Source organism: Meleagris gallopavo, chromosome 4 (assembly GCF_000146605.3).
Source record: "Meleagris gallopavo isolate NT-WF06-2002-E0010 breed Aviagen turkey brand Nicholas breeding stock chromosome 4, Turkey_5.1, whole genome shotgun sequence".
In the NCBI taxonomy this organism is placed as follows: domain Eukaryota; kingdom Metazoa; phylum Chordata; class Aves; order Galliformes; family Phasianidae; genus Meleagris; species Meleagris gallopavo.
Window position 1 is genome coordinate 14996036 of NC_015014.2, and position 21071 is coordinate 15017106.

Below are 21071 nucleotides of genomic sequence, written 5' to 3' on the forward strand. Positions count from 1 at the left end.
GCCAGAGAGTAGTGTTATAAGAGTAAGTATTCAAAAACCATCTGCCAATGGCTTATCTCCAAGATGATGCTGAAGAAAGGTGAGGACAAGGCAGACTCAACTGCTTAGTTAAGATATAATCACAGCTTTATGTTTAAGTAGAGACCAAGGGGAAAGAAACAGCTGAATAGGTTAACGTCCTAACCTAAAACAGTCTTACTCACCAGGGTATACCTATTAGGAGTTGTACAATCCATGTGCCTCTACAGGAGAGCATTCCGTAGGTGTTGGAACAGTTCATGCACACTGACTTGGTGCTTTTAGTGAATTGTCAATATGTTCCCCAAGTGTTCTTAAATACCAGAATTTTAAAGAATTTAAGTCTAGTAAGAAGAATATGCTCTTCCATGTGTAACTTGCTTTTTCTTGTTGCAGTTTTTAGGCCCTTGTGCCTACAGCTTGTATTTGACACTAAGCATGTGTCCGTGATTGCTGATTTATGACTGTTTACTGCCATGGGAAAAGACAGTGGTCCCTTAATGAAAAGCAGCATAAGATCAATACCAATACTGTAAACTTACTCTAATAAATATTTATATGTATTGTTAAAGAATTTCTTACATAGCAATTTATTAAGTCATAGTATGGTTTTAATCATATAGTGCAGTATATTAGGTGTATGAAGTTGACTGTTTGAATTGTTGAAGGATGTCAAAAAAAATTAATAGCGTTCCTTACAGGAATTAAAGCGTTTAAGTAATTTAGCATCTTCTGAAAATCGCAGATGAAGTCTTGTTCCTGTCAGCTGTTAAACTCGAGTGGATAACTGGAGCCATACAGAGTTTGCAAGACCAAGTCTTTTTTTACTGCTACCTGCCTTAAAAGCTTCCAGATAGGCTCTTTTGCACCTGAAAAGACTACAAACATCAGGAAAAATTTAGGAGGTCTTAAAATAAACTTGGCTGTACAGGCTGGATGTCTTTTTTTCTTAAGACAGACAAATGGTTATTCTGAAGTCATTTATCTATTAGCTATTTTTATATCTCTATTTTGAATTCATCTCTGAAAAGATGATGTATTCCTTCAGATAGTAATCTTGCGAAATTGTGATGTTATAGATAAGTAAAAATCAATGCTTTTGTGATTACAGTAAAGGAGAAAGACTAAATGAGAGTTAAATGAAAACCTTGGTGAGGTGCTAGGTGTTGGAAAAATGACTTTATGCTGATTAAAATATGCAAACCATTCCAGGTACTATTCTAGAATCATAAATACTTTATAATGGATACAGATGCTTTAATAATTAGCTGCTGCTGTGCTGCTGAATGTCACTAATGCACGATACATGACAAAAATCAAGATGATTCACTAGAGGTAATAACTCAAACTTTTCACTGCATTCTTGATTAACGTCTTTCAAGTCAATTATATTTTTTTCCACCTCACAATTTTGTAACGCTACTTTTTTTCTTCTCATTTTGTTTTCTGATGAAGCACTTGCACAAAAAATGAATGAGAATATTAGCAGTCAGGAAATGAAATTGACTTTTCTACAGAAGAAGGTTGACAACATTGCTGCTGCCATGAATGATTTGAGAAAGATGCTGTCTTCTCTGGAAGGCAAAATCAATGAAGATAAGGGTACAGACTTGCAATCTTTTCTACAAGGTAAGAAAAATAAATGAATGTAATCACTCAACCACTTAAAGGTGCCAGGAAAAAAAGTGCTTAACACATTTATGGGCTGTCCTACCCTATTGTTCTTTATTTGGAAGGAACGCTATCTTTTTTGCTCTATTTCTTAATAGAGGGGTATTTATTTTTTGGTTAAACATGTGTTGTTATGGTGGCTTTTGTAGTGACCAAAAGTTAAGTTCTTGTGTACTGAATCATCTGTGCAGTAATGTCAGCTGCTATCAAGACATTTTTACTTACTTCGAATTTCTGCAAGTAATTGTTATTATTATTACATTGTATTCTCTTGATAGCTGCTAAAGGAGGTAGTATTGGCTCTTATGCTAAGTGCAAGTATTATCTTCAACATGTAATTCACATATGAAAGGGAAATATATAAGGAATCCTGTAGTTGTATCTACAACGTGTTATCTTCCTGAATCATTTACCTTTGTGACAATATTAGGCTAACTCTGATAAACTTCTGTACTCAAGAGTTAACAATCAAGTAAGAAATTATTCTTTGTCTTTTGGGTAAATGAGAATGATATGGCCAAGGATCAGAAGATTGAGCAGATGCTTTTCAACATAAATATGCATCCTTTTCTTGAGAATCCCACAGCAAGAACTGTTAGTTATCCAACTAAAATGATGTTTAACGAACACTTTGGAACTTAAGCTTTTTTTCCCTGGATATGCAGTTTATTTCTTATCTCTAAGGAACGTTTCTCAAATTGATTGTATTATATGTTTCAAAATTGAGAGGATTGTCTATTGTTTTAAAGTACCATGAAGCAATTGGATCTTTTAATGTAGAGTTAAAACCAATTGACAAAATAGGTGACTTTACACGTCTCTCGAATTTACCAGCTGTTGCCCCGTTTTATGTATTTTCAGTTCTCATCTGTCTCCTGAGTTGCTCATGCCAAATGCTAGATGGCTCTCTTGTACCCTGGATCACATTTATCCTGTCCCTTAGTGACCTGCTTTCACTTCACCACATATTGCTAGATGGCATTCTTGACCCTTGGGCATACATTTAATTTGTCTTTGAATATTTTCCATTTCCTTTCTGCTTTCTCTTCATTCTTTTTTGTACTCCACTCATTCTAGCTATCATTTTGATAATATTGCAAGAGGTCTTTTGCTCCCACTTACCCATTCCCTATTTATGTCTATATTGAGGGTCTTAGTCGTAATTAAAATGCACAGTACAAAACCCATTATTTTAAGACTTTTTTTCAAACATGTTTCAGGTCTTTGTTTACATCTACCGTGCTCTATTTAATACTTGCTTCAATGAAATTCCAGTTGCTGGCATTTTTTTTCTTTAATTTATATTTTCAATCTACCCCCTAATCAAGCAGTTCAAATGGAAATACTGCTTTCCTCACGAACGCTCCAATACAGGTTATTCTTGGCTTGTATGTACGTGTAGGGTAACAATTAAGTCACAACCTTGAGCACCTGCTGAAGGGGAGGAGGTGGGAATGGCTGGCCCAGGAAGCAAAGAAGCAAGCAGTTCACCTGTGCTTTGTACCTGACCTGAAGGAGTTGTCCCTGGATCCATTCCTCTCTGGGCTCTTTTAAGAGTTAGCCTCAGAAGGGAAAATGTCTCCTGGATGAAGGCTACTTCCTGAGAAGGAGTGCTCTATAGCTAGAGATTCTATCACCAGTCAAGCAAGTCAACTTTTTCTTGTATACGAATATTGATAATTTTTGTAGTAATTGACCTGGTATCACAATAACAGATCAGAAGCAATTCATATCGCTATTGGCTCATGTATACTATGTCAAAGGACAGCTATGCAGTTTCTGCCCAGCAAGTATGGCTTTGTCATACTCCAAGTGGGCAGAATGTACTGAAGTAACAGAAGCTGGCAAGCGTTTTCAAGCTTCTCTCTAGCGCAGTACAGATGCACACCAGAGGTGCATCATGGTGTTGCTGAAATATTTTCTTAGAAGCCAGCCTGAAGAAAGCACTGGAGTATTTTTTCTACTGCCATCCTGAAGCAACATGCTTTCAAAGCATGGCAAGTCTGTAGTTGCACTGTGTTAGTTAGATATCTACTTTCTTCTCTTAGCTTTTCATTTTCTTCCCATGATCTCCTCCTCTTTTCTCATATTAATTATTTATCCTTTTTCTTGTCACAAATTCTAATGGCTGTCCAGCTTTCTAATAGAGATTTGTTTGGAGTGAGGTCTTTTTTATCTGTACATAAATAATTCAGTACAATTCACGGTCCTTTTTTTTTTTAGTCAGTTCATGTATTTCAGTCCTACAAACTTGTCATCTGTGGCTATGAGGCAGCATTCACTTCAGTAACAGATATTCTCCTCTGAGTTGATTAGAGAAGCATTGTGTGCTTATGAAAGACTGTTTTCAGTACTTAGACTGTTTCTACTTTTTAGTTATTTAGAGAAAATTTTGTTCTCCATTTAATAATCTCTACTTATTTTTTTCTTCGTTCTTTCTTGCGTATCACGACTTTCTATGGAGTCCTTTCTTCATTATTCAAATGGACACTCATTTAAAAATGAACTCAAGAATGGAGAATTAATTACTTCAAGTCAGAAATGTCATTTACAGCTGGATATATAATCCCAGCTCATTCTCCTGTGTACATATATTTATTTTGCATGCTATTTTTCAAATACTAATTGAAAATGAAAAGGGAGTATATGTTGACACAGTAATTATACAGTATGTATTTCAGAGCATTAAAATTAATAATCTCATGAAAAGTGTAGGGTTCTTCAGTGATCACAGGCAGTTTGGACCTTTCTATTTCACAATAAGCAACAGAAAGATTGAGTTGCGTGTGTGAACATGCTGCTGTATTCTGAGCTCAAGCTTAAAAATAAGTGGAAAAGCATGCTCCCACAGCCACAAGTGAAATTCAGAATGGCACTCTCCTATTAGGTACATTCTTTTCCCAGCCAGTAGGCAAGGGCAGCAAACCTTAAGTTGTCTGTTTTGGCAGGCTCCACCTCCCTGATGATAACATGTGAAAGTCAGTGCTGAGCTTTGCTCTTTTGGACAATTGCAGAAAGTAAATGACAGTGTAGATCCTGTAGAAGAGCTTTTGTAGCAGGATGGCCTCTCATCAGTATTTGTTGCTGATATGATGTATTGTAAGGGATTCCTTGTAGAAGGAATAAAGTAACCTTATTTCTTTCCACAGTCATGTTTCTTCATAGCTCCTTGTGTCTTGTAAAATACTTGCTAGCATCTTATAATAATCATTTCCTCTACATAGTTTGCTTTTCATTGTTTTCTTGTATCCTCCTCTCAGCTGCCAGTGCATCTTCACTCTTGAGTATTTTTCACTTAGAGTGTTGAGGCACTGAAACAAGTTGTCCAGAGATGTAGTGAGTACCCCATCCCTAGAGATGTTTACAGCCAGGTTGGATGGGGCTTTTGTCAACCTGATCTAGTACCTGATTAAGTGATTGGAACTCTTCCCGCAGCTTGGGGGCTAGAACTAGATAATGTTTACAGTCCCTTTTAACCCCTGCAATTCTATGATTTAACTAGATGTAGAGGTTACTTCTGGAAGTGAAGGAAAAAAAAATTCTGATTTCACAGTGGAGCAGAATACTTGTGATATGAATGTAATTTTTTTAATGCATTGGTCTTGTTGGACAGCGTTTAATTTTATCACTTAAGTCTATACATGAGTCGTACACTCCTGTTTTTCACAGGAATGGAATTTCCACATTTACCTCTGCTTAATGCTTGTCAAGATTAGTATTCTGAAGAGTTACTTTAAGAGTATACGAGACTAAGTAAATACATGTACCTTAGTCTGCTTTTTGCAGCAATTGTCATATCCTAATTTTAAATATTCAAGAAAGCCCTTTTTTTTTGTTCTTCTATCCAATATAGAAAATTGTATGACCACTTACCATATATGACATAACAGGAAAGTAATAATAATGTCTGCTTTCACTTCTTGACTATAATGTTGATAAAGCAGGATTTTTTTTCCTTTACTTTCCAAATGGAAAAAGGACATGTTGTTTTCTTATGTATGAGCAATAAAAGCACATAAATATCCTCATTTCAGTGCTCGTAGACAGCTTAGCTAAGTGATCATAGTTGACACTGTGTACTCAGAGTCCGAGTTGACTCTTTCAAAATAATAGAATAAGTCCCTCTGATTTCACTGGAAACAAGGAAGAGATTACAAACAAGTAGCTGTTCTCTGTGTTCTTCAGTTACAAATTTTGCTCTGTGGATGGGTAATTGGTGGGGATATCTCACTTGAGAACAACTCTGTGCTCATATTTTGGGGGAAAAAAAGGATTGCTGACAGTATTGTTTTAATTATTTCCATATTTCTGCATTTTCCTGAAGGTCTCAAATCCAGGAGTATTAATATGTTAGTCAAAGATATTGTTGGAGAACAGTTAGAAGTATTTCGAAGAGAAATGCTAGAGAACACGGCGCAGATTTTCAAGACGGTGTCTAGTTTGTCAAATGATCTTGAAAATACAAAAGAATTAGCGAAGCACCTAAATGAAACACAAAGAAAATTTTCTCTAGAAAAGGAAATGGGGCCAACAAATCTTGACATTTTGGAGCTGAAGAGTCATATGGTAGAGATGAAAGAGGAAATTACTCTAACTTGTTATAAGCCTATGAAAGCTTTATGGAAAAAGCAGAAATCCTTGGAAGACAACTTAGAGCATCAACAGTCAAGAAGTGTCATTTATTATGAATCTTTAAATAAGACCCTTAATGAAATGAGAGATGCTCATGAACAATTATTATCAGCTGAAGCATCTCCAAAACAAAACATCCCTTCGACAGATGAAGTCATAGAGTACAATATTACAGAGTACATGTTCACTCTGCATGAGAAGGTGAAAAAACAAGATCTAATAGTACTACAGATCTATGATGACTTAAGAGTCCAGGATAACAAAATTAGCAACCTCAGTCTTGAATTGGAAATTCAGAGAGGATCTGTTCTGGGAGTCTGTGATGACATGTTGTCTGAGAGCAGAAAGGATTTCCAAATGCAGCTGTCAGGAACCCAAGAAAATGTTCTTGTCCTAAACAGAAGCATCTCTGATTTGGTCCTTTCATTGGACAGTAAGATGGACAAAATGAATGAGCAAATTAATGACTTGTCATATGATATGGAGATCCTGCAACCCTTTATTGAGCAAGGTCCACCTTTTAGTCTGACTTCTGAGTATGATCAACGAATCCAATCTGAAGCAATCAATGAGAAACTTGAAAACCTCACAGTTATTGTTAACAGAATGAGTTCTATCATTAAGGAACTCTCAAAAACTCAGGAAGGACTTAAAAACAAATCTCAGGATTATCAGGAGTTCTTGGAGAGTCGTATGAATGAGTGCTCTGTGGAAATAGAAGATGGATTAAACAAGACCATGATAATAATAAATAGTGCTATTGATTCTATTCAAGACAATTATGTACAGAAAGATATGTTATATACTCTGAAAAATGAGACTGAGGTCTGCTGTGGCAGGGCTGAGAAGCTGGACAGCCTGTTGGCTGTCCTTTCCCAATTCCAACAGTTGAATGAATCCATCTGGACATCACTTATTGGCAAGCAGAAGCACGAATTCACTTCACAAGTAGTTCCATTGCTTTCTGATCTCCCACGTGTAGAGTCTGACAAAACTATCCTTCACAATTTTAGAAGAATTTACTATATTTTAAATGAAACATCGTCAAAAATAGACAATCAGCAACAGGATATTGCTCACCTGGAAGAAAAACTAATTGACTATCTGGAAGCATCAAAGGACCTTGAAGTTCGTCTCCTGGTTGCAGAGTCAAAAATTTCCAAGTTTTTGGCAAATAACTGTGTTTCACAGAAAAAAACTAAAGCTACTTTGACAGAGAAAGAACAAGCAGCCTCACTTCAGCTCCAGCCACTGACTTCCAGAATCAAGGCCCTGGAATCAAAGTCAATCCATTTCTCAAACAGCATCGTACTTCTGAACAAGACTGCGTATGAGGCCTGGGGGTTGTGTCAAGATGCCAACAGCAGGATCCAGAAAGTGAATGCAAGTATACCTGTATTAATTCAACTTGCTCAGCCAGATATTCCTCTGCTGCACAGAGGACTCCAAGAGCTCATTGAGTCTGTGCTTGAGATAAAAGCAGGGACTATACTGACAAATCTAACACAGCATGTTGACACGTTGGTGGCAAGTGCAATAAACAATGTTACTGAACTTCAGAAGCAAGTGAAACCAACTATGAAGAAACCAGCTCTAGTGAAAAAGGAGCAGCAAACATCACCATGAGTCTGACAAGCCGAAGTCAGAGAAATACAGATAACACCATAGACTCAGGTAACATGTTTTAGTTTATGCCAAATTTGGCTCTTTTGTAGTGGTCCTAAGCAATCAATGTGATGAACTGAGTAAAAAAGTAGCCATAACAGAGGTGGCTTAAGAACTTGATTTAAGGTGAGTAAAGGCTTAAAAGAATGCCATGAGAAGTGTCTTATGGGAATCTGAGGTTGCTCTATCCTCTTAGTTGCAAGAAGATTTTTTTCTTTCTCATGAAGTCATCCAGAAGCTCCACAGAATTTTTCCTTAATAAATTCGTATTTGTTCTATTTAAGTTATGTGGATGCATAAACTCAGCTGAAAACCTGACCTTTCAAACCTAACTGACAATTTAGACAAAATCTAAACTACAAGACTTTGTGCTTGCATATCAATTGTCAATTTCTGTAAAAATGTGCATACTAGAGGAGAAATCTGGAGTTGCATCAATGCTTAGCAGCATCAGTAGGGATGATAAGTACTAGAAATATTAAGCGAGTGAATACACCAAATGATTGCAACAAGGCTTTTGCCAGTTCCTTCAGACTTCACTAAGATTATTAGTGCAGTTACGGTTATAACAGTATCCTTGCAGAATCAAGAGTCAGGCCATAAAGTAGGTTTGACACTTGAGTGTGGTTGGCTTTCAAATGTTTAAATTCAAACATGATCATAAGAAATGAATTCCTATGGATGATTTCATAAAAATACATTTAGTTATGCCTTTTGGCATCACTGCTCAGAGAAACATGTTTTATGGAGATAACTTCTCTGACAAGGTACGTAAAATGAAGAGTGGTTAAGTGACTAGGAATACTTAGAGGGAAGCTCATTTAGATTAAAATAAGCAGGATAGAGCAAATATAGGCAAGTGTCCAGATAGTTTTTAGGACCCAGATCTAAATCTTTTCTATACAGCATTCTTATAGTTAAGAAAATCTCTGAAACTCTATTTGGTCCCTGTTCTGAGCAGATGTAGGGGTAGGGAGAGCTGACAGTATTGTTATTGTGCAAGCTTGCCCTTCATCCTTCCCTTTTTCCACCTGCACTAGGAACAGCCATTTCAGTACTCAGTGCAAGGATGCTTATTAACACCTTAATCCCATGAGTATCTTGACTTCTGCTGAAATCCATCCACGCTTAAGGAATTAATTCCTTGGTTATCTTTTCAGTTAGGGAAGGCACACTGGGGGGAAAAAAAAAAGCCCTTGCAACAAAATTTGTTGATTTTGACTTTGGAAACAGCAATTATCTTTGCTTTGTGTGTGTATCTTTTCTGTCAGTTTCTGCTGCAGCACAGGATGGAAATAGAAAACACTTGATCACAATTAAAACAGGGAGAATAAGAGCTGATGTCTTTTGATTCCTCTTAAGTCTTTTACATTGTTGGAAACTGTCATTAGTGTCACCTGCCTGAAGCACAGGAAGTTGCCATCTGCTCTCTGCTTTATTGCATTTTATTGCATTAATGTCTTTCCTAGTTATTTACCTCATGATGAATTTTAACAAGTAGCATATTTGTTAATGTTGTTTATGTTCTCACTCTTGCAGAAAGTGCAGATCTTAGCAGATACAGTAAAACCCTATTTTTAAACAAGGTATTCATAATGTAGAGTTTATGCAGTATTCCAGTAGTAATGAACTCAATTAGGTTTTTTTGCTTAGCTAAGTCGTACATCATGTTCGTGAAAGTTTAAGAAGTAAGACTATTATTTTAGTTGACAAGTATTCATTTTCTACATCGATAGACTTTACTTCTCTAGGAAAGCTTTTTCTCTCAAGTTTCAGGAGACCATCCAGAAGTATGTGCTGACTGTACTTAATTTTCTATAAGAAAACTTAAAGTTCAGTAGCTAATTATGGAATGTATTAACTCTTAGACCACCTTTTTAATTCACAGAGATTGGAATCATATTTTATATACAGCACAAATGTGAATGATAATTCTCACTGGTTCCAGTGTGTTCAATATTTGATCCTTCTTGAACAGATTGCAGTTTTTCAGTGACATTAATGTGTTCAGGATTTGGCCCTGAGGTAACATTTTCCACAGCAGTCATTTAAAATCAAGTAGAAATGATGTTAATTTTTTGTTATGTAGGTAGGTACATGCAATTTTGGAGACTTCTCATGTTGTGGATTGAATAAAAGAAAAGTTTTCATCGGGTAGAAGCTGTTATATGTGTATAAAGAATGGAAAATCCAACTTTTTACTTGATAATAAATATAATGACTGTTTGGGTTAATAAAAAAGGAATGTCTTAAGACATCTTCGAGTAGCTAACATGAGGGTGATGCATTTCTTTAGAGAAAAAAAATACCCAGTAAAATTGTCATTGTTTGGATTATGAATTAGATTAAATTTAATTTCCAAACACTGTACTACAAGAGCATGATGCAGAATAAGGGCAGCATATCTCTGTTCCCATTTGTCCATTGCCCATTGATTTTGTTCTCTAGAGAATCTATTGTAGTTTTCAGAGGTAAATGTGCTCTTTAAAGGTATGTGTTAGTTGTGGTTGTCCTTTATTCAGATTATTCCGTCCTAACGTAATACGCTCACACTCTGTTATTCATGTTTATGTTAATTATGTTAATGCATTTTAAACAGTGCGTGGTTGTAAGATTAAGGTTGTTTCTTTGTTATCTTTCATTTATCTTATTTCTGACCCTTCCATTACAGTACTTTCACATAGGAATGACTAGAATCAATGCTTTCAGTACCCTGGCGAATGAGGCACCAAAGGAGTTTAGGATTGTGGTCTCAGTAATAGCCACTTTTTATTTCGTTTTTGTTCTTAGCAAAGAAAGGCAACGTTCTGTACTGAAACAATGGATAATAACTTTCAGTAGCTATACTTCACATTTTGGGAATTGCACGCTGGAACTGAAGATCAAGTCAGAAAGCTTGCAGTTGAATATGTGGAAAATGTTTCTTTCTTATTGTCAGATTTCAGTTGCACATGATTTCTGATTCCTAAAAGAAATGCAGGCTTCCCTTTCATTTATATCCTGCAATTAATTTATCCCATTTAAATGTTTTGCATCTTGTGTGTTAATTGTATGAATATGATGATAATTATAGTTGAGTTTTGTGGCATATGCTTCCATTTTGCATTTTTACTCTTTAGACTAACGGGTAGATGAAACAACTTTCTTATGTTTAGTACTCATGAAAACTGAATAGTGCTGAAAGACACACATGGGAGCGTTAGATGCATCTTATTAACAAAGAAGCACCTCACTAGAGTTGTCAGAGTCCCAGTCGTTCAGATCCATCTTGACAATGTGCTTCCATCCTAAATCTGAGAGCACAACTTCAGAACTGGTGTGTGGTAAAGGGCCTCCTGTCCTTGCTTTTTTTTTTTTGCCGAAGAGTGTTGTGAGGTGAGTGGGTTTTTTGTTTCATTTTTTTAGTATTACAGGCACCCCACAGCGCTTGTCCCTGAACTCTCTTCCAAGACCCAAGGTCACTAATAGCTTGGCTATCTTAAGTAGCCTGACCTATTCCCACACTGCACCCCTGCCCATGTTTTTGAGAGCCCTGCTTCTTCTAAGGCCAGGAAAACCATTGGGATGTCACGTTCCAGGGGCATGTTTTAGCGGAATGTTGTTAGAGTTAGGGTAGTATGGTTAGGTCATGCTTGGACTCAATGATCTCTAAGATCTTTTCCAACCTGGGTGATTCTGTGATTCTCAGGTCTTCTTGGGGGCTTGCTGGGCTGTGGCTGGCCCTGGTTTCTGTGAGCAACTTGCCTTGCTCTGCTTGTCATCTTTCTAGGAGGTGCCCTAGCCCTGTTGCTACCCCAAGATCCAATGGGCAGTTCTTCTTTGGCAGCTTTGGGACTCCTTGCATCCAGGCTAACTAAGATGCTCAATGTTTTTACCATGGTCAGATTGAGAGCAGTAAGCTAGCCAAGATGAATAATTGTAGACTGACAGCTGGTCAGACCCTGTGCAGCCACAGTGCTTTAGTGGATTTCTCGACTCTTCCAGTCTCTTAGGGCTTCCAGCGACATGATTGTGGAAGCACTGGGAAGTCACTTCCTTTTCAGACATATTCAGATTGAGCTCCTGTCATCACATTTTTCTCTAAGGAGGCCATTAAGTTGCTGAATATTCTATTTGCTTCTAAACAATATTGCAGTAGATACTGGCAAAGTATCATTTATTTTCTTTTTAATACTTATTGATACAGCATTGGCAGCCTATTTCCCAAAAGAGCTTTTGGCTGCTTGCCTTTCCAAAGAGTAGAAAAAACTCAGCATTAACCAGCTATTCTCACTCTTGCTGTATTGAATGAAAACAGTAACTGCATTTCCTTTGTCTTCTGCTATTAATAGTTGCAATTCAAGTTTTTTCATTTATTTTATAAATTGTTTCTTTTTCCTCATATGCACTACTGACTTTGTGAAAGATAACATAAATACTATAGTTGGAAATATTCTCCTAATACGAAACTCTCAACATCTTTATCCTAACCCAACCATGTCTTTAAAACCTCAGGAAGGAACAAAAAGAAAATCAAGTGGAAAAGAGCAGTATCAACCGGAAATGGTAGCAACAGCATATTGTCCATAGCGGACTTGTAATACACATGGAAATTGCATAGATTGCTTGTTCATTGGCCTTCTACTCTAAAAAATACTAATTGGTTCAAGCTTCTTCACAGCTTTTTTTTTTAGCTTCTAGAATCTGGAGCATCCATCTCAAATGTTGTTAAGTGACACTGCTTCACGAAGGACAGTATACTACAGGTGAAACTATGTCAGAATTTAGTTTAACTCCAAGGTTCAATTCAGGCAAAATTGTCCCTCCGTGGGCTGGTAAAATGCTGTTCTCAGTCTTAATAACATTTCCTTCTATGTAGTCTTTCTCCTGTTTCTTGCATATATCACGGTTGCTCCAAAAGTGATGGCATCCCTTTCATTATATAGGTCCATGATGTCAGAAGCGGATGTTGGTGTTATGGCAGTAGAGGCTGAACCTTCCCATCAATATCCCGTTACATGTTGTTGCTGTGTGATGGATGGCAGCAGATGGGCAGTCTGACAGAATAGTGTCTGAGTTGGAAGGGTGAATGAAGCAAAGATGTGGAACTGCATTCTTCTAAGTGGAAAAAATGGCACCCACTGACATTCACTGACTCTTGCTGAACATTTTTGGAGAACAGTGGGTATGAGCACAGTGAGGTGGTGGGTGGTACATTTCAGCACTGATGTAGATTTTCATGAGAAAGGCATGCATGTACATTGCTAGAAAAGTGCATAGCTAATGGTAGAGACTATGCTGAAATATAGTGTTGTGTAGGTTAGAATTTATTGTATCAGAGTGTTAATATACTTTTGTAATCTATTGCTTTTTCCATGGAAATAAATAGGAGGCATTACTTTCAGACTGGCCTATGCATGCTTTGTTTATAATTCATGCTGATTAACAGGCTGGCTGCTGAGTATTTCTGGAGTATGATAGCACAATCAGCTGTTTTTCTTCCTATCCTGCTTTACTTTCATGCAGTATCCAAGCTGCTGAGGATGCTTGGTAAATACGAGTGAAAAATAACTTCAATTAAGTCTACAGCAGAACTGTTATCTGGGAAGAAAAACATAATTTCCTCATGTCCTGTTGCCTGTACTATGACCCAAGTCATGACAGACCTAAATTGCATGATAACAGCGTGGACATTATTTTTTGTTGAATGAATTATTGCTGTGTTTTTATTTTGTATGCTCTGTTAGTGCACTACAGAATGTGATTTGGCGTTCTGCTCAGTGAACTAAAATTTCTCATGGAAACTGGTTGCTGTAATTGTTTTCTCTGGATGAGAAGCTAAAGGTAACTATAGGCGTTTCTGAAATATCTATGTGTGAAGATTGGTGAGTTCTCATCCAGCAGTCTAGGTTTATAATAGGGCTATGTGGAGTCAGAGCTCTTTCTAGAGCTGTGGTGGTAGTTCCTGTCAAAGAAAATATCATTTTATAAAGCACATGACTTATATTTGACAAAAAAAAAAGAAGAAAAAATGTCTTGGGGGTGTTTCATATTATGTTTTTCATGGAAATTCTTAATATTTATATTTATTTAAAATATATAATAAATATTTATAGCCAGAATGTTGTTCCCCAAACTGCTATGACAAAACATTATACCACTCAATAATTACTGCCTAATAACTCAGAAGCACTGGAGTTTTTGTTTCTTAGTATTGACAGAATATGATTTGGTGAGCTCATACATATGAAGAGAGGAAGGCCATCTTCAGTGTGGGTGTACTGCAGAATCACCTGTTTGGTGTAATTTGCATTGCTTGTGATAATAGACTTCTACAGCAATGTTGGTGGATATCTGGAAATGAAACTGAGATTATTTATGGACAAAGGACAAGTACCTGAAGGAGTCTGGGTAGTACTGAGTACCTTTCATCTCCATGAGCTGGTGATTCTGACAAATTAGGGTGAATAGTATCATAGATCGGACAGCACATTGTCAACACAAGAAATACTAAACTTGTGTTTTGGTCTGCCTGAAGTTGATTCTGCCCTAGAAGAGCTGTTTTCTGTGCTTGCACTAGTGAAACCAAACCAAAGCACAGATTCCCCCTGTAGCAATTAGAAAATAATTGCTTATTTTTTCCTCATCAAAAGAAGGAAATAAAATGGAGTATGTCAGCACTGCCTCTTCCAAGTTTTCCTGTTTGTGCATTATCAGCTCCAAGCCTCTCAGCACATTTCCAATCTTAGCAAAGATTAATTAGTTTGTCCAGCCTATTTCTTAAATCACATGATCTTAGTCTGCTGATTTTCACTTGTCTTTGCTTTTCTGTCAGAGAGTAAGAGTAGAACACAGTGAGAGAGGAAGAGGGCTGAATCAGCTGTATGGTGGTCACCACAAAAAGTCAGCTGTCACTGTGAGCCACTGGTGTTGGCTGCTCTGTGGTTTGTGTCAGGAGGGGTAGATTCTCAGCACCCCCACATCATTATGGGAATGAGTGTCCTCCAAATGAAATATGTCCCGAGGACCATCTGTAGGTCTACCTTGCCTTAAATTGTTATAGAAAGACTCACAGCAGAAAGAACATCTGCTAAAGCTTGGCAACAACCTGGCTTTGCTGGCTTTAAATTTCTATTCTGGGGAGCAATGGCAGGAGAAAGGGAAGGAAGAAATGAGGAAAGACTCCTATTTCTTGACAGGAATCTCTTGAACTATACAATCACAGCTGTTCAGGTATTTCAGCTTTTTAATGGTTCTTACGTGTTTTAAGTCAAAGCTTTGTAGTACTTTATCTTACTACTTGTACCCAAACCCCTGAGACAATAACTCAGATTTTCTAGGTATTTCGGAATAACTTGGAAACTAGCTGAGGTTATATTATGTTCAAGCAGAGAGGTAGGCTGCTGTATTACTTGGAGAGGATCTGATGTCGGCCTTCACATAGAATGTTGGGAGAAATGCCGCTGGTTTTCTGAATTGCTTAAGAGGCTTCCCAGAATACTGAAAACTTTAGGCAATGTCACTATAATGATTGTTTGCATACGTGTATACAATTGCAACTTAAAGTTGTTGGCTTTCCTCCCTCTCTATCACAGGGCAGTATTCAGCTTGTGTCAGCTCCCCATGCCAGAATGGAGGAACCTGTATCAATGACAGACAGCGTTTTGTTTGTGCTTGTCGCCACCCCTTTGGAGGAGTCAGTTGCAGTACAAAGCTGGTGAACGATGATACTCTGAGTGTTGGTAAGTAAAGAATTGGATGGCACAATATGTTAGCCGCATGGGCCTTTGCCCCAAGGTCTAATTAGGGTACGTTTGCTGGTCTAAGGTCTCACATTTCACTTAAATAAGTACTAAATCAGGTAGTAGTGTCCTGTGTTTTGGTGTTCAAGTCATCAATCCCTTGGGTAACTCACAATCTCCTTTTTTTTTTTAACATGACCAGCCAGTGGGATTAAATTGGGCTGGCACCAGTTATAATTGCTGGAAATCTTTGTGGTGACTTCTGCAGGAGGCTGCTGAGGGATGGTATGCTATAGCTGGGGGGGAAGTGAAATTGCATCACTTGGGAATACCACATTAGCACTGCAAGAAATGCCCTATAAATACTGCTAGCTACCATAATATATGAGATTACGGTCTCAAGGAGTCCTTTTAGGCATACCTCTGGTTTTCACTAGCAAGCCATGCAGCCTTTAAAAATGTTTCCAATTAGAAATTGTGCTTATTCAGTCAAGAAAACAAATAAATAATTTACATGCAAGCTGCATGGAATGTGAAATAAATGCATTTTTTTTGTAGCTGTTTGGCTGATTGTCAATCATGACAACATGAATAGGGAATAAAATCATTTTTATAGTGGTGTGGTATCATAGTGTGCACGCTCAGCTGGAGAAGAAAACATAGATTTTTTTACTACCTCATTTAACATCAGGAGTGCCAAATTTCTTCACAGTTTGTCTAAGATTTGTGGAGAAAATTCTTGGCTTCAGCACACACAGATGAACAATGGAAGAGATCCTGGGGAAGGGAATAAATTGGAATAGAGAGAGGGGAGAAATAAGAGAAATAGCAGCTCTCTTCAATCACAATGTTACCTTACTGTTTTTAAAATTCTTCCTTCTATTTTTTTGTTGTGCCTAGCACTAATTATGAAGAAAACTACTTTTTATGCAACACATAAAAATGCTGTGCTTATGTAGAACAACAAATTAGTCACTTGAGCCACTAAGTTATGATTTCAGATATGATTTCTGGCTGATCCAAGTTTCCTTTCTATAATATAAAAGGAGGAATGGGAGAGAAATACAAAAGTCTTTGTTTGAAACTGCTTTTTATTCCTTTTCAGATTTTTCAAAGGGATCGTACAGATATGCACCTATGGTGGCCTTTTTTGCCTCTCATACGTATGGGATGACGACTCCAGGACCCATCAGATTTAACAATCTAGATGTCAACTATGGAGCTTCATTTGCTCCAGCAACTGGGAAGTTCCATGTTCCATATCTTGGGGTGTATGTTTTTGAATATACCATTGAATCATTTAGTCCCCGTGCCTCTGGCTATTTGGTTGTTGATGGAACAGACAAACTCAGTTTTCAGGCTGAAAATATTAATAGTAATAAATACAATGACAGAGTAATTGCTGGAAATGCATTGTTAGAGTTAAATTATGGTCAAGAAGTCTGGCTCAGACTGGCAATGGGTTCTATACCAGCCAAGTACCCACCGGTCACTACATTTAGTGGTTACTTATTGTATCGTACCTAAATCACTCATAAATGTAAACATTCACCATCAAATGAAGCACCTGGCATATACATTTACCTTTTAAATATGTCATTTCTTTCACAGCAACAAGCTTTTGAAAGTAACTAAAGCGATGGCATTGGCATTTGAAGCATCTACTGGGCTGATTATCCATATTGCTTGTGCATGCTACAAAACAAGTCCATAGGGTGTGAATATAGGAAAAATAAACATCTTCCTTTTGTAAACATGAGTCAGAAGCACAGTTCTAATTATGTCCTGTTTTTCATTGGATAAACAGACAAGGAAGCTGAGAATCAGTTCTCAAGAATAATCAGAGCTTCTTTTGGTTACTGCTTTACAACATGATTGCACACCAAAGGAGATGGATAGATTTTTTTGATGATTTGAATGATGTACTGCTACTTAGCTCATTGTACCAAAGGGTAGTCATATGCAGATTTTTTGCAGAAAAAAATCTTTTTCTCAGTTCGCTTGTTATTACCCACCAGGTACCTTGATATATCAGCAATTAATTGATTCAGAATTTCACATGGAACCATTATGATAAGAAACTTATTTTTTTTTGTATCGCAGAACAAGAATCTATGTGCTTATGTGCTCAAATCAGAAGTAAGCTGGTCATTTTTAGTGTTGAATATCATTAGTCATAGGAAAAACATTACAATGGACTTGGTGGAGACTTACTCGTGCTTAAAGCATTTAAATCACAGCTGGCTTTCCTTAGGTGAAGTCTTTGAGCAAGCATTGTTATAGGGGCTTTATACACGTTTTGGTGTGTAGTCTTTAGCTTATAGTATGCAAGGCTAAATGAGATAACCATAGCTGTCCTTTCTAAGTTAGAACTCTATGAATCTCTGATACTTTTTGTTTCTGCATTATATTCACTGACTACTAAGGCAGGATGAAATGAACTACGAATTTCAGTCTGCATAATACCAACTGTGTTTACTGAGCACCAAACCAATTAAAAAAGTATTTTCACTCTATACTATGACTGCCTGTGTAACTCTTGTCACTTTGCCCATTGCTTCAACGGGGAACAGTTTGGACCTAACTAAATAAAAATAAGACAACCGATTTTTACATACTTATTCCAGAAAATACTACCTCTAATGTATACGAACTGGGAAGTGTACGCTGGTAAACATTTTACAATGAAATGAAAGTTAATTCTTCACAGTGAACACCAGATACTGTAGTTCATCCTGTTTCTCTCTTTTGCATGCTGAGTTGGTTAAATAGTTTAAACTCTAGATGATAGGTCCAGTCTTTGTACTTCATGTTAAGAGCATCAGTACTCCTCCTGTGCTGCTGCTGGAGCCTAGCCTGGTGCATAGGGTTCAACTTACACTGAGCTGCAGGGTTGCTTAATTTCATGGGAAGTCGTTTGAGGTGTTCTTTAACAGCAGATGTGATCAGAGTTTTCTGCAGTCTTCCTTCAAATTTAAGGCTTTTTTAAATGCTGGAAAAAACAAGAGAGGACATAAAGTGGTCTCACCATCTGCTCTAATCTTGGATTTGTCCTGCTGTGGAATAGGAATCATGCTTGACCTAGGGAAATACATACTCGCTACTGCAAGCCAAGCTGTCCCATTGCATTTCTTTCTTTTTTTTTTTCTTTCCTGAGCATAGTGATCTGAAAGAAAGCCTCTTCTCATTTCTTTGCTGCAACCAGCCAGTTGGTTACATGTCCGAGGCTTTTTCTGTTTTCAAAGGCTTACTGTGATTTCAAGGGAGATGAAAATGTTATATTAAAGCTCATTTTTCTGAAGACCTAAATCCACTAATTACTTGTTAATAGATCTTGCAGCGTTTAAGTACTCAAAAACATAGGATGTTTCCCTAAAGGATCTGAAATAAAGAAAGCCACTACACTAACTGCAAATTTCATTAACAGGTTAGAATGTTTTTCTGTTGCTTGCATTTTTGTTTTGGATTTTTTGTAAGCCTTAAGTTCTTTCACATTTGTGGCAGATGGATTCTTGATATACCATGATGCTTGAATGAGTGTGCTACAGATCTTTCTACTGTTGCATATTTTATTTTTCTTTAAATACTCAAAGTCCTTGATAGAATCCTAACTCAGCCTACCGTATCATTGAATTTTATCAAACTTAATGACTGCATGCTGCAATCCCCCCTTGTATGATTTTGTCATTTTAATGTGTTTAGTCTTCTTTATTCCTGCTGTGGCTATGGGTAAGTGGCGTGAAAATTACTCTGCAGATGAAATTCAAATGACCCACCAGAGACTGTGTGTCTATTTTAAGTTGACTTTCTTTGCCCTTGCTGCCCTTGCCTCTATGAGGTACAGGCTTACTCCTCTCCACTCTTTTTCACCGATAACCAGAAACTTTCTCGGCCGTTTTATTGCTTTCCTTCCTCTTTTGTTGTTGTTGGTTTTGTTTCCACATGAAACTCCTAATTCCTTAGTTGTAGAGTAAAAACTCTGTTTAAAGCTGCATCTGTAGCTGTAACACAGGAAGATAATTTCCCGACTTCAAAATAATACTGAAACTTTTGCTTATCATATTATTTAAAACACGGAAGAAATAATCTTTTAAAAATATAATAAATATGCATTATACTTCTTTATAATGCAGTGGTGAAGTAAACCATTAAAATATTTCCTCAGATGTATTAAAGTTAAATGTGCTTGGCTTTGTTTTTGAAAATTAATATTGTGCACCAGGAATGTAGGTTTGCATTGGCTGCTGAGGCTTATTTGTGGGCCTATGGCCCCGTACCTTGTATGCTTGGACTAATGAGGTACATAATATCATAAAATAACTGAGGATCAATAAAATGAATCAGCCTACCCATTATGCAGACAATACTAAATCTATCAGTCTGAAAACCCAGGAGAACTTTGTAGGAATCAGCTAGGAAAAGTGGTTCCTAAGGCATTTTGTCACTTTTCTGCTTTCATTTTTGCTGTCTGATTTACATTCCCTAATAACAAGAGGTTGCAAATCTGGATGTTCATCACTATCCACAGACCCAGTAAGGGATCACAAAGCTATCCTGAGTCTTTGTACTGTAGAGTGAATGGTGTTCTCTTTATTTGGGGGACTCAATAACCATGGCAACATTTGGTCTGTCTTGGCTTTGACAAGCCCATCCAATTTACTCCAGAGCCTGCGTTATCTTTTCTTTACCTATACCAAGTTATCACTGAATACGTTCCCCAGGTGCTCATATACTTAGCATTGTTGTTAAGATCAGCAGTTTATTTTCCTTGTGTACCTTTTCTAGTTCAATAGACAGCAAAACTCTGCTTCTTTCCAGCTCATGCCAAATTCCGCTTTTAATATGTTTGCCTGGTGCTATTGTTGCTCTATGCGAATATATCTGGGATATGTTTGTTCAGTTGTTTTTTTTTCTTGGATAATAACATCCATGTTTCTAACAAATGCAAAAAAAGATGTTTATTTCTGAATTTAGGTACTGATATGAACTTGTCTACTAGAAGCGAGGCTGCAGCTAAATCTCATCAAAATCAGTGAGGATAGAATAACAAGTGCTTTGAGACTGTTGCAAAAGCAGATCTTCATAGCAGTGGTATTTAGGCATGTGAGCAGATGAGCTTAAAGCAAATTTATAAAAGTAAAACGCAAAAAGACCCTTTATACGAGGGGAAATGGTCTCAAGTTGTGCCAGGGGAGGTTTAGGTTGGATATCAAGAAAAACTTCTTTACAGAAAGAGTTGTTAAGCACTAGAATAGGCTCCCCAAGGAGGTGGTTGTGTCACCATTCCTGAATATGTTTAAAAACCATTTGGACATTGTGCTCAGGGACATAATTTAGCAGAGGGTTGTTAGAGTATTACAGTTA

General features: G+C 37.1%; 1 protein-coding gene across 1 annotated transcript in view; it reads left to right on the top strand.

The window, feature by feature from the left end:
- Positions 1-19792, top strand: part of MMRN1 (multimerin 1) — a gene marked incomplete at its 5' end in the record, with an annotated part of 39863 nt that extends 20071 nt beyond the window's left edge. The window contains 5 exon segments of the mRNA XM_019615107.2: positions 1474-1647; positions 6014-7924; positions 7927-7995; positions 15561-15707; positions 16813-19792. Coding sequence (XP_019470652.1) covers positions 1474-1647; positions 6014-7924; positions 7927-7995; positions 15561-15707; positions 16813-17234 — 2723 coding nt within the window.
- Between the last annotated feature and the right edge of the window lie 1279 nt (positions 19793-21071).